A 14,774-nucleotide genomic window follows, 5' to 3' on the forward strand; every position below is an offset into this window, starting at 1 on the left:
TTTCACAAGTTCCCCATCTCTGACGTGTAAGATTGTGCTGTACAACAGAAACAGATTTTAAAATAAAGAAACGGGTCCACGTAACATGATAAATCAATTCTATGTAATTCATTAAAAACTAGTTTAAAAGTTACCTTTTGGGGACATCCTAGCCTTAATATCTGAAGCAACAATGTGATGTTGGATATTTAAGCCACTAACCGAATAAATAAAAGGCGACACTCTGGTAAAAATCCTACCCTCTTATGGCTTTTGCATTTTCCTCCCTAATGGACCGACAAGGCTATGCGCAGTTTTTAGCTATAATTCTGTAAAGTTACCTCTAAATAACACCAGCAAGACAGATGGCTGGTTGGCCAGGGAGAGCCGCTTAGCTGGATCTGCATATGTAAGTTTCCGTAACAGGGTTAGACATGGCAACATCATACACCCCATAACCTGCCAAAGCCAGAAAACGTTTCGTTAACAGCGATGCATTATGCCATCTGGCACTTTGCATACCTTCTCTCTTTATTCCCAACCCTCTCTGCTTCCCTGGAAACTTAAAAAGAATTCAAAAGAATTCAAAAAGCCTAAATAAGCCCTAATTTTTCACTTTTCTTTTAATATACAGGTCCATTGTCCCAGGCCCAGAGGACCAATGGCCATTTTTAAACTCATGCTTGAATATTCAGGTGTAAAGGTATAAATGGAATGGAACGAGTTCACAACATGTCTTTCATCTTTTTCATCCTTAGGGCATTTTCCTCTCTCTGTGACACTCACAAAGGCTAATAAAGATTGAAATTTGAAAGAGATTCAAGACATATATAGAATGCATTGTCTCTTCTTGCTGTGGTGGGGAGTCTGCAACTGGGACGTGTCTCAGTCACAGGGCAGAAAGCAGACATAACCTGGTTCAGTAGTAACATCTTGGGTGGGATAATTATTACAAGGATGAAGTAAGACTACTCATACCTTTACACTTGTTCCACTCTAAACAAGGAAGTTTGCAAATCTGAATGAATAGAAGCCTCATATATCACTGGTGCAATTGACCCATAATCCTAAACCACGGTTCACATTCATATCCTGGTTCTGATAACTATCTGTGACTCGTGCAAACCACAAAATACTTCCCCATATTTTGAGGAAAAGGGAACCTATGGTTTGTTCAAAATTGCAAGACAAAACTTCAAAAGTTCTCCTTTCACATGCAGAGGGAGGAAAGCACATTGTGGCTAGTGACCACACCAGAAAAACAAAACCTGTTACTGAGACTTTGCAGACTGTTTATGTCTGGTTTTTTTATTAGATTACATTTAACTGGATTGTATTATGCAGTATTTCATTGTATTTTTGCTGTTTTGTACATGGTTTAGCACCCAAGGATTACAAACATAGTGTTTCTTCTTCTAAAGGTAAAGGTAAAGATACCCCTGCCCGTACGGGCCAGTCTTGACAGACTCTGGGGTTGTGCGCCCATCTCACTTAAGCGGCCAGGGGCCAGCGCTGTCCGAAGACACTTCCGGGTCACGTGGCCAGCGTGACAAAGCTGCATCTGGCGAGCCAGAGCCGCACACGGAAACGCCGTTTACCTTCCCGCTGGTAAGCGGTCCCTATTTATCTACTTGCACCCGGAGGTGCTTTCGAACTGCTAGGTTGGCAGGCGCTGGGACCGAGCAGCGGGAGCGCACCCCGCCGCAGGGATTCGAACCGCCGACCTTTCGATCGGCAAGTCCTAGGCACTGAGGCTTTAACCCACAGCGCCACCTGTGTCCCGTTTCTTCTTCTACTATATGACAAAGCCAAAAATGAATATTCTTCAAAATACTTATTTTCCCTGCTATACCTAATCAAAGTCTAAATAGTATTTTTATCAGATAAAAAAAAAAAATGCCCACCAAGAATATTGAAGGCAGAAACCTAGAAAGTTACAGTGGTACCTCGCAAGACGAAATTAATTCGTTCTGCGAGTTTTTTCGTCTTGCGAATTTTTCGTCTTGCGAAGCACGGATTCCCATAGGAATGCATTGAAAATCAAAAGAAAATCAACCTGCAAGATGTTTTCGTCTTGCGAAGCAAGCCCATAGGGAAATTCGTCTTGCGAAGCAACTCAAAAAACGAAAAACTCTTTCGTCTTGCGAGTTTTTCGTCTTACGAGGCATTCGTCTTGCGAGGTACCACTGTATTTGATAAAACTATTGTGAATTCTTAAATTGCAAGTCTCTTTCCCTAGATTCAGAACTATGGTCATTGGTTATTTTTTGTTGTTACATACAGACTGATAACAGGTTTAAAGAACAGGAAGTTAAAAGATATCTTCCACTGAATTGCATGTGCTTAATCACTATGTTAAGGTAAGACCCAAATAACTCAATTAGTTTTGCTCATCAAGTGGAAATACTAAAGTTGGGTGTTCAATTGCCTATTTTTACAACTGAATTTTTAAAGTATCTAATTCCTATATGAAATATTTTTTATCAAACATACAGTAATTTGAGATGGAAAGAGGAGGATGAAAAAAGTCACATCCTGTTGTTATTCTGTTTTACCTTGCCATCCTGGTCAACACATTCAGCAAAGTAGGAAAGTATTTTGTCTATGATACCCATCTTTTTGATGATTTTGTGCATTTTAGAATCTAGAAAGGGGAGTAAGACAGAAATTAGCAGGCCTCAAATGCTGGGCACATGTATTATACACATGTACTAATAATTTAGCACCGTATTTTGAAGACACTTGTGGGTTTCCATATTTCAAAAAGTAAAACCCAGGACACCCTGAAAGCGTGCCTCTTCCCTGCAGTTATTAAGCTAGAATTGGCTGTTATGATAACCATATGATTCCACTGAAAACAGAAGCCTTGCCTCTACTGCTATTACTCCCTGCCTCTAGTTTACATCACAGTTGCCAACTTTTGGGGATCCAGCAGCACATTTGCAAACTGTGTGAACACCAAACAACCACTGCAAACAAGGACATCACTGCAACCTAGTCTACTGCCCACAACAGTCTCATTTTGGTGGGGGGGGACCTGTGGGTGCCATGTTGGAAGCCCCTGCTCTGGACCACGCAAAATGTACAACATCGCATCATCATTATAAGAGGTATCCCATTTCATTAGTTGCTACTCACAGTGAGGGGAACACTCAATTGTAACAAAACCATGTTCAATGTTTCAGGTCAGCTAGGACCAACCTTGGCTCCTTATCCCTCCCTTCCCGCAACTGAGTATTCTATCTGAGCCACAAAAATGTGTGTAAATTTTATAATGATTTAGAATTACACTCTAGCTCCCAGTCCCATGCTGATGCCATTTTACCTCTCTAATAAGACTCTTTCAGGTAAGACAAATACCACTTGTTGAAGGAAAGGCCACAGTGGAAATCTCAGCTTTGGCGAGAGGGGCAGAAAGCTACCATTGTTGAATGCCCCACCAGGCGTAACAATCAGAAAGTATGAAAACAGGGTGTTTCAGGGAAGGATGTGGCACCTTTATGCCCATTGCAGTTTGGGCCCCTCAGTTACATCAGCTCAGAGCTGCCTAGCAAAAAAAGTTACAGGAAACCACCCCACACATCCTCTGCCCTAATCAGTGTGAACTGGCAGGGTTTGGGATGTGGTAGTGGGTCTGCAGCTCCACCCCTCCATAACCTAAGTTACAATTGCTTCCGTAGTGTCTGAATTCGCTTGTTTTCTTGTTCCCTCCACATCCTTTTTGCTATTGTGATAATAATATCAAAATATTGTGATAATAATGTCAGTCAATGGGGTGCATACCTATTACAATTGTCAGAATAAATCATTCATGAAATAATCAATCCAAGTCAAAAGATTACCTCAAAAGGGGTTAGATGGAGTATCCATCCTAAAACATTATGCCAAAACTACTCCCAAGGAGGAAGTAACTCTGTGAACTGCTGCTGGTAAAAGTATGTAGGAAAAACACTTTACCTTGCATAATTACAGCTAGCTGCTCAGCTGCTGACTTCCTCAAAACTAGATCAGTTGTGTCCGAGATAAAGATATCATACAGCTTTTCAACAGTCTCAGCCTAAAAATAAAATGATAAATACCATTATCTATCTGGAAAAATATTTGCCTTCGTAATCCCACCAGGGGCAGAGACACCTTCAGCTCAATTGTATAAGGGTTATTTGATCAGATGTTGTTTCATTCTGCCTAATGTTAAGTGGCTAGAGGGGATCATTTGGGCACAAACACAGTATCAATTTAGTGTATTTTATACTAGGGCAAGGGAACCCGTTGTTGGATTCCAACTTCTATCGTTCCTGATCAGTGGCTACACTGGTTGGGGCTGACTGCACAGCAATTTGAGGACAAGAGGTCTTACAAAGTCCCTAAAATCTGGTGAACGTTTCGCATGCCAGATGTTGCTGAATTACAACTCCCATCATCCCTGGACATTGGCCACGCTTGCCAGGGCTGATGGAAGTTGTTGCTCAGCAACATCTGGAAGGACAAAGGTTGTCCATACCTGCTCTTAAAGTACTGATGCCAAGGTGTTTCGTTTCTGCATATGCGACAAACTCCTTCTTTAGCTTTGCTCTATGGCAAATTGTACAACGTGGTTGTACGTTTTGCTGTGCTTGGGGCCTCATTGGAAGTAAATTTAGTTACAATGTACAGTAATATAAAAAGTACAAGAATCCCAGGTGGATACCAGTGCCTAATTCTGCACCTGATCTCTTTGCCAGCTGCCAAGACAAGCTTGATCCTACACTTGGTCATTAATTAACCATGGTGAAAACAAAAGCCTCTTTCTTGCCTCAACTCACACTGTCTTATCAATAACTATGGACATTCCTTAAGAAACTCCTTTACCCCTGCTTTGTACATAGGAAACTTGTCACTGATTCCCAGATACGATCTGGACTAAGGACACTTTGCCCCACTTGGCTCAGAACCTTCACCTTTAAGACCACCCAAACAGACTGAAATTAGAAACATGGACTAACATATTTCATTGGTTAGCATTACCCGAAGTATCCCTCAACAAGTGCCAGTTGACTGACCTTCCGCCTCAGGAACCCAATTTTTTTAAATTGCTTATACAGTCTCCCTGGATCTCTTCTTCACTCAGGCCGTTCCATGCTTCATTCAGTCTGCTCGATCTCTGTAGGACCCCATGACAGCAGATTCTTTCACCCCACAGCTTGTTCTCTCCTCTAACCTGTTCCTTTCCCTCCTTTCCATATCTATCATTTTCCTCTGGATCAGTCACGTCCCTCAGGTCACAGTGACTACCAGGAAACCCATGCTTCTCCTCAACGCTGGCACAGAATATTTTCAACAGCATCTTCAACACTAGAACCCTCTTGCATTGGGGGATACAGCTCCAGTTCAATGCTAGCAATCTCTGTTAAAAGGCTCCTTTGTTCACCTTAAATACTGACTCTCTTGCTGAATCTCCCAGCTTGAGTTCAACAGTCTTTTCCACAATAAGTAAGTTAGGGATGCTTGAAAGGACACTACTCTGTGGTAGTGGGTGCCTCAGGGTTGCCTCTTCTTCAGTCGTAAGATGAAACATCAAGTGTTTGAGCGCCGTGGAACGGACTCTGAGGAAATAAAATGTATGCTTCGAATTTTCCCTAGAAAACATGTCCTGCTCTTCAGTTTATACCCAATGCCCTGAAATTTTAAAGTAGACACATATATGCAGAAATGCTTGGTGTACAGTCCCCCTCCCCTTCTAAATAGGATACAATGTTTTCAGTACACCTGCTACTTGAACTTCCCCAAGATCTTATACCACACTGGGCTGAAGTAGTGTTTGAATATATAAAGAACCAACCAACCAGATTTAAACAAAGAGTCTCTTCAGCTGCTCACTCTACTTCAGTGGCACCTAACTATGTCCCCCTACTTATTTGCTCCTGCGCTTCAGTGTGGTGTAGTGGTTAAGAGCGGTGGACCGGGTTCGCTTCCCCGCTCCTCCACATGCAGCTGCTGGGTGACCTTGGGCTAGTCACACTTCTCTGAAGTCTCTCAGCCTCACTCACCTCACAGAGTGTTTATTGTGGGGGAGGAAGGGAAAGGAGATTGTTAGCCGCTTTGAGATAAAGTGGGATATCAAATCCAAAATCATCTTCTTCTTCTTCAATCAAGTGTCTGGAGATCTACGGATAGGCCTAATTTATTTAATTCTGAGCATTTTGATGGTGCTACTTTTCTCTGAGAAAAATTATTGAGTGGCAGCATTGTCCCTTACATTTTTTCCCCTTTCCTTGCTTAAAGTAGTCCAAATTAAATTTCCATAGAAAAATTGCTATTGGGGTGTCCAGTACCACCTGCACTTGAAAGTCAATCTAGTTCATCTAGAATTCTCTGCAAGAAGCAGGTCATAATGAGAGATGTAATGCCAGTCTTCCTCATACACACACAAAAAAATTGCAGATATACTCACAATGGTTTTTTTGAGAACAGAAGACGCAAGGCAGCTTTAAGTCTTGTAGTTCTAGGGAGAATCCCTTCTTTTTCAGCATTTGTTTCACTCAGTGAGAGGATGCAACTACCCAGAGCGTCTTCTGTGTCTGCATAGCCCTAAGTGTGCATTTAAAAGTTCACATCGGCCATTTAACAGAATAATAAGCCATGCATTGTAATAATTTTCTTGGCAACAGTAAATTCACCCTGAGTAATGGGCAATTTCAAGTTTGTAGGCCAAATTCATTGGATGGGTGGTTGCTCAACACCATCAACACTATATGAACAAGTGCTCCACCAAATTTTCGAGAGGTTCAGTTATAATTTCAGAAGACTGGAAATGTTTCGTTATTTAAAAAGAAAAAGGAAAAAAGCCTTTGTACATTTTTCATACCAGTTCACAACCACTGTTCCCTTGATTGGCTGCTGCATCAGAGGGGAGTATGAAAGGGTATATGGTTCCATTGCCCCCCATCAATCCTGATTTGCCTCACTGTTCTGGCAGTTTCTTTATTTTATTTTATTTTCAATTTTCAAAAGATCACAAACACACACGTTCCAAACTGTTCTGGCATTTTCACTACACACCAAAGCTGTGTGGTAAACCTTTCACCCCAATTTGTATTTCATGAATGAGTGAACATGTATGCTCACATGTTTCTTAAACGTGACCTCTGGTGTTTCGGATCAGCACTACTATTCTCATGGTCATAAAATGGCTGGGATTAATCTCATGAGATAGGAGGAGCAATGATTCTACAACAAATTGAGCTACCAAGAAACTTCAAGATATACAAGGAAATCTATAACTTGTCCCCCGAGTCAGGATCAATGTGGATTTAAGATGGTTAGGAAGAATAAGGTTCTGAAGAACTATTCAGAAAAATGCTGAATAATCCATTTGAAATTAAGCTTTCCCATTTCGAAATAAGCCTAATGCTACATTGTTGTCCAGCATTCACTCAGAATATCCAGTGAACAAGTATATTGATTGCTCCTCCATTCCTTATTTGCCTGGCCGCCATGTTTATAAATATCCATCTTTCCCTATTGTGTAATGTCATTGCTGCTCCTATTGGCAAAGCAATTAAGCTTAGTTCAAGATAAACTGTGCTCCGAGAAGTCGAAATTACCTGAAGAATTGGAACAACAGGATAGAGGGCCTCAATAAACTTGTTCCAGGTCACTGCTGCCATCATCAATCGGCCCTGAAGAAGATACATCAGCATAAAAGTGGCGGCTGAGCACACCTGTTTTAATGAGAGAAGGCAAGGTAGCAGAATAAAGAGTGGTCAAACCAATTTGTTGGTGCCATAAAGGGAAATTAGGCTGTGCCTTGGAAGCTTTAACATCAAATAGTTTTCTGCTTTGTTTGAAATCCAACTGTGGTGAAATACTATCATGAGCCTACTGTTATCAAATAGCCTTCAAGTAGAGTGCAAGACTCAGCTGCCTTGTAGCAAAGCATCCACCCAAAAATGGCAAAAAGAGCTTCCCTGCCTTAAGGTTTAGGGCATGTTTTACAACTGGTGGTTGGCTTTGCTTACTTCCCACAGAGCAGACTGATTGCAATGGGGGGATAAATCTCAGCACAATACCTGAACTTTGTTCTATCCTTTGAGTACATGTCAACAAACCTGGTACCGAATCTCTGGTAAGAAATCTCTGATCTGAACGTTTCTCACATTCAAAATGAAGAACAAGCTTGAAAAGGTATGGAACCATTCCCTGAAGACTCAGAAACCCAACAGTATGATGGTAGAGATTGACTGTGTCTCCTTCCACAACTCAAGATATAGAATAACATAGCTGGGTCCCAGATGAATGACAACAAATGTACTTTCCCACACTAGTCTACCTGAGTGCCTAGACCACTTCCACATAGGATGGACTGCATCTTGTCCACATTTTCAGGTTGAAAATACTGGATGGTATTCAAGTCAGTTTTACTCAAGAGTTAACCTATTGAAATTAATGAATGTAACTAATGTTCATTTATTTTAACGGGTCTACTCAAAGTAAAACTTACTTTAATACCACCCTTTGAAAATTATCTATGACCTGACAGTGCTCTGAACACTGTCACTAGCAGACAGTGTCACTTTACAGACTGTCACTTTACAGACACTAGCAGATACACTGTCAAAACAAAGATATAAGAGATTTTATTCTAGTAATGCCTTGCAAACTTGTCACAACTGTTCCTCTTACTATCAACACACCACCTTATTCTCTATACAGTGGTACCTCACAAGACGAAATTAATTCGTTCTGCAAGTTTTTTCGTCTTGCAAAGCACGGATTCCCTGGGTATTAACGGTTTTAAGAAAAAGGAAACAAACTCACAAGACGTTTTCGTCTTGCAAAGCAAGCCCATAGGGAAATTCGTCTTGCGAAGCAACTCAAAAAATGAAAAACTCTTTCGTCTTGCGAGTTTTCGGCTTACGAGGCATTCGTCTTGCAAGGTACCACTGTATACAGTAGCTGCCATAATAGAATATTTCCTCTGCCTGAAACAACATAGTGCTGCTAGAAGCAGTTGTGTGTTGTTTTTTACATGCAACATAAAGCATAAGCTCCAGATAAGGAGTCTTCAAGTTCAGAAAGCATGGTTACATATTAGCTTCAGTGAAACTTCATATTAGCTTCACTGAAAAACAGCAGGGACAGTTAACACTATGAAGAAAAGGGCCACTTGGCAAGGCCCCATTTCCCAGAATCCAAGTCCCTTGAATGGGAGAAGAGGAGAATTTTGTTATGATGACATCCTTTGGCTACACACAACTTAGTCACATAAAAAAACAAAAACAAATTCCCCACCATTCTTATGACTCAGTTGAAACATTCTGAGGTAAATTCCACTAATGAAAGAAAAAACTTTGGACGTTTAGAAAGTCCTTTGGTGTATGCAATACCTCTCAACATACTGATTAACTAACAGAGGATAAGATGAACAAAATGTAGTACCTCATGATGGGAATCTTGAAGGCCAAAACTACAGATTTCATAGAGAACTTTGGGATGAAGCAGAAAATGTATTCCATAGCTGACTGAAGAAACAAGTTTAGTGGCATTATGAATTCCTAAACATTCCTAGAAAGAATACATAAAAGACAGCTAATTATTGTCTTGACAATATTGAAGCCATGCACAAACAGTCAAGCTATTTCCAGCAAGATAATAATGACACCATTAACTAAAATGGGTGCTAAGGGCTGGGCTGTTGGCTCTGTTTATCTGCCTTAAGCGAGCAGCTTTTTATATACACCAAATGAGAAGAACTATAATAAAGTATGATTTAGCAGGTGGACAGGGAATAGAGACAAAGAAATCGTGTAGACACATCCCTCTCCTCTGTGAAACTCAGAAAAATATGAACGTGCTCAGGCATAATGCATGCCAAGCAAGCTTAACATCATACAGCAAAACGCTGGGTTTTCAGCCCAACACGACTAAGGCAGCTTTTGAAACAGACTGTTCCTATGAGATTACTAAATGGTAGGGAAGAAAAAGAAATCTTTCTTTAGCTTGGAAGTAAATTGCAAGCCATTTTAAATGCTAACCTTAACTGTTTTGAGGCAGTAGCGATAGGCTTCAGTTCGTATATTCAGCAGAGGATGGGACAACAGATGGAGGAGAACCTTCTGACTCTCTGCCTGCAGCAACGGGCTAGCTTGGGCAGACTTCCAGCTACAAACAGAAATAATTCAATACGAAGAGAAATTAATTGCTCTGAGACATGGGCAGCTAATTCATTAAGCCTTGGGGTGCAGATTCCCCCTAGCCAAGGCACTCGGGAGCTTACAACTAATTCAGTTACTTCCTCATCTTTTGTAGCTGTGTGGTTAATTGTTAGGCTGTCGACTTTGGCCACCTCCACACCATACTTTTAAAGCAGTTATGTTGCTTTAACGGCCCTGGCGTCTCCCAAAGAATCCTAAGAACTGTCATTTCTAAGGGCTCTGGGAACTGTAATACTGTGAGGGGCATCCTAGTAACTTTCCACCTCAACAACCCATAACAAAAGTAGAGCTTTCAGGATTCCTTGGGTGAAGCCATTACTTTAAATGTATGGTGAGGATGTGACTGATTTCTGAAGAAACATATGCTACAGTGCACTTTCCTGTGTCAATATGGGGACAGTGGTATGGTGCTGGGAGCACAACTCTGCCCTACCATACAGACTGCTACTGCTTTATACAATTTAAAGGGTGCCTTTTAACCAACATTCTTAAGGCGGACTACAGGGATGGCGGGATCCTTGAGCAGGAGCCTCCTTCTTCGCATGTACTGCCCTGCAAATCATCCTGTGTATCTATGGCACTACGTAAGACAGGACTGCAATCCTATACACACTTAACTAAGAGGACAGGATGGCAATCTTACTTCCAGATAGGAGTGTATAGGATTGTGTTGTAAGCCAGCACTTACTACTGGCCAAATTTATGACAGACAGACAGCGTAACAATTTAACTATAGCCCCATACTTTTAAAAATAGCCCTGTACTCTTGTCTCCAGCATCATGACATGGGGCTTTTTTGCAAGTTGCCATATGCTTACATGTCTGAGCAAATGCTGAGGAATTCCTGAAGTAGAGGGAAGTGCTGATGATATGGGAGACTTTTTAGGGCCTGTTCTACCATCTCCAGTAGATCAAGAAGATTATTTTCTCCCTACAAAAGAGTACATATGAATCACAGAATTTTTTTTTTAAAAAAAATACTGAAACAGGTCACTTAAGGGTTAATGAACAAGCATTATCTTTCAAACAAGTAATCATTTTTTAATTACAATAGATGCAACTAGGAATAGAAGCCGTCAAAAATGCAACACGTACACCCAGAACCAGTCTACAGCAGACCCATTAATACCACAATGTAATACACTTCAATAATACAAGACTAAATTTTATTAGCAGGTAGGACCAAGGATAGATCAAGCCTGCCTAAGCCTGCCCACATTGCAGCATGATTTCACTAAGTCATACAATCCAAGAGGAGTGTACTATTGAAATACCATGGGGCAATAGATGGTTCTCTCAAAATACCTCCAATAACCTTTGTGCAACTCATTCTATGGCAGGGTGTGTGGAACAACAGGAAGATCATTTATGTCAGCACAGCTAAGAGAACTTCTAAGGTTGCTCATGAGTAGCAACGTGATTATTTTTCCACACAGAGGGAACAGTAGAGACAAGGAAGTGCTTTGGATAGTGATGGCAACAAGTAAATAATATAATCTGTAAAACACAACAAACTGACATAGCCATTATTGTCATTATCTTGTTACATCTTAGAAACTAACCCTACTGTGAACAGGGCTAGCTCTTGAGATGTAACAAGCATATATAAGATTAAAACAACTTGATGACATTTTTACCCATGCACCAGTCAGGCCAAGCTGTCCTCTCTCCCCCAAAAGGACACTTTCTCACACTCCTCGCTACCCAAGGATGAAAAGAACTCAGAATGGTAAAACGTAGACCTTCACCCTCTTGCCCTTATTCTGGAACACTGATGAAATAATTCTTCAACAAAGGCTGTCACCCCATTACACAGTTTACACTGCCAAATCACTGAGGTCTTAGGGAAAGTCACTATTTGTGGTTCCCCATGGTTCGGATGCATGGCTTGAATCCCAGCAGGAGCTTGGCATTCAGTACCGTGGGCCCAATTTTATGTAACTCCCTTCCAGCTGAGGTAAGACAGGCTCTCTCCCTGCTGGTGGCTACTGAGACTTTTAAAACCTACGTTCTGATTTTATAGTTTTGACTGAAGTGAGGAGGGGTGGATTGCACCGAGTTACTCATACACTGCTTATGAGAGCATTATAATTAAGTGGTATATAAATTGTCAAGAACAATTATTATTATTATTATCATTATTATTATTATTATTATTATTATTATTATTATTATTTCATTTACGGGTCGCTTCCCATGACGCATCCTGAGGTGATTTACAATACTATAAAAACACACAGAGCAACTGCATATATAAGAACAGCCAAAACATTTGCATATATCAAAACAATTTTTTAAAATATATATATCCAAAAGCTATTTAAAAGGACACCACCGCAACATATATGAAAATCAACTGGAATAATATTCCCCACTTGGATCACTGAATTCAATGTTTCCTACCTCCTTGTGGACTTCTGCCATAAAGTTGCAGGTACACTCAACAGAATAGGCAGCCTCTGCAGCTTGTTTATAGATGCTGTAGTTTTCTGAATTCATTTGTTCCAAATAAGCTATGACAGAGTCATGAATACTTGGATATTCCAAGGAGAAAGGCATGTCCACGGAAAGGTCAAATAAAGCCGCTAGTAAACTCTCTGGTAAAACACTGTCAGCCTTAAGAAAGGGAGGACAGAACAGACTAAGAGTCTATTTGCAAATAAGTACAAAAATTAGGTATTATTCTTATTATGTTAATTATTGACCATTTGTAAATAATTTTTAACACAAACAATTCCCTCAAAAAAAAAAAAGAACATTTATCTGCAGGTGTGCTAAGCTAAGGTTTTTATTCAAAGCGATGAGGTGAAACCTATAGAGCTAAACAACAATGCCGAAAAGTGATCAACTGGCCAAGGCAATATCCTATATGAGGTTACAGTTGCAATCTCCGAGTTAGATAAGGCTGTGTATTTTGAGTTCAAAATGCACTGCACAGGGAACAACCCCTAAAACCATACAGAAACTGCACAAAATTTGGCAGCCCATCTCTTAATGACAGAAGTTCACCAATATAACACATGGCACTATCAGTGAGCTTCTGAGAAGAATTTAAGGTTTTTCAAATTCTGGACCTAGCATGCATTACTCCACCTCCTTTATTACTTCTCTTCAGGTCATTAATCTGAGGATATCAGATTCCACACATTCTGGTGTAGCAGGAATTGTTAAGTACTGAACTTCCCCTCTAAAAAGGGGAGAGTGAACACACTCTAGTTCTGAACAAGACCTTTCTTACTTCAAAAAAAAAAATTGCCGAACCCCCGGTATACATGTTGTAGCATTGCCTTCCAGATGTTTTAGACTACAGCTCCCATGATCCCTGAGGATCAACAGGAATCACAGTCCACCAGATCTGAGGGCACCACATTGGCTATCTACTCCACCCACAAGTTACCTATTTTAGAAAGTACAGTGGTACCTTTAGTTATGAACTTAATTCATTCCGAAGGTCCGTTTTTAACCTGAAACTGTTCTTCACTAGAGGCGTGCTTTTGCTAATGGGGACTTTTGCTGCGTTCTCATCCTCGGGCAAAGTTCTCAACTCGAGGTGACTCTTCCAGGTTAGCAGAGTTTGTAACCTGAAGCATTTGTAACGTGAGGCATTTGTAATTTGAGGTACCACTTTAATGGCTATGACAGCTAAAGCCTCTGAACCAGTGAATAGCTATTTAGGGTGGGACATACAGCACCTGAATTTACAGCAGCTGGATCCACACAATGTTCAGCCAGCATCTTTGCTGTGCTTTTGCAGCTACAGCTATGCATTTATTGCCTTACCATTATCAAGAAGCAACAAAATTAAAAGAGAAGGCCCGCCCCATTCAGGATGGGTGTAAATAGAACTAAGGCCTGCTTCACATGATATTTTAAGTACGTAAAAATTATCTCTGTGCAGGATACATACTGTGTGCATCAACCCTAAAGCACATCTGGATTAACTGGGATGTAGGCTGAGCTACGTTATTTTCTTTAACCACCAGGTGGCAGACAGCACACCTAATCCACATTTTAAGATTTACTGTTCCTTTATAATGCTCCAACACCAAATACTTTAAGACGCAGCGGGGTGCTAATGTTTTATCCCAGCTTCATGAATGCATAATCTGCATGAACAGCACAGTCTTTTGATAGTTAACCAATGTAATAAGGATTTCCCCCCCCCCCCAAAAAAAAACCTGAACTCTTCAGTCACCTCTCTGTACTGAATAAAATCACTAAGCACCTGCTGATCCCATGTCAAAAAACCCACACATAAAACAATAGTATCAGCTAATTATTGGCCTAAATGCTTTCAGGAACTAGGGAGAACATATTATTTGGTTATCGCTAATGAAATTTTACCTATTGATATGATCAAACTTAAACCACCTGCTTCCAGGAATGCATTTTAACTTTTTAAAATTAATCTTGTCTACAAGGAAATATTTATGGAGCACATTTTCCACTTTTTTCAAATACAGGCAAACACACACGCATACAAATTATCAGATGTCTGTTACTGACTGTAGCAGACTGGACACTTGTCATTAGGGAATAAAGCAAGAATTAAAGTTTAAATTAGATGCTTTCATTTTTTGCCCCAAGTGAAGTTATAGTGCA

General features: G+C 40.5%; 1 protein-coding gene across 4 annotated transcripts in view; it reads right to left on the minus strand.

The window, feature by feature from the left end:
- Positions 1-14,774, minus strand: part of RTTN (rotatin) — a 92,662-nt gene that overhangs the window by 60,980 nt on the left and 16,908 nt on the right. For 3 of the 4 annotated variants that reach the window (XR_014566198.1, XM_083746834.1, XM_083746833.1), the window contains exons 12-21: positions 12,576-12,788; positions 10,991-11,103; positions 9,993-10,119; positions 9,397-9,522; positions 7,563-7,679; positions 6,410-6,546; positions 5,387-5,561; positions 3,937-4,036; positions 2,535-2,623; positions 321-438 (exon numbers count right to left, since the gene is read on the minus strand). Coding sequence is in view for 3 of the 4 variants with exons in the window: in XM_083746834.1 (XP_083602960.1) it covers positions 321-438; positions 2,535-2,623; positions 3,937-4,036; positions 5,387-5,561; positions 6,410-6,546; positions 7,563-7,679; positions 9,397-9,522; positions 9,993-10,119; positions 10,991-11,103; positions 12,576-12,788 (1,315 nt within the window). In the remaining variant the exon portion in view is untranslated. The remainder of the gene's footprint in view (positions 1-320; positions 439-2,534; positions 2,624-3,936; positions 4,037-5,386; positions 5,562-6,409; positions 6,547-7,562; positions 7,680-9,396; positions 9,523-9,992; positions 10,120-10,990; positions 11,104-12,575; positions 12,789-14,774) is intronic. The other variant, XM_083746835.1, reaches the window with a different exon arrangement.

Source organism: Podarcis gaigeae (assembly GCF_964106915.1).
Source record: "Podarcis gaigeae genome assembly, chromosome: 7".
Taxonomy (NCBI): domain Eukaryota; kingdom Metazoa; phylum Chordata; class Lepidosauria; order Squamata; family Lacertidae; genus Podarcis; species Podarcis gaigeae.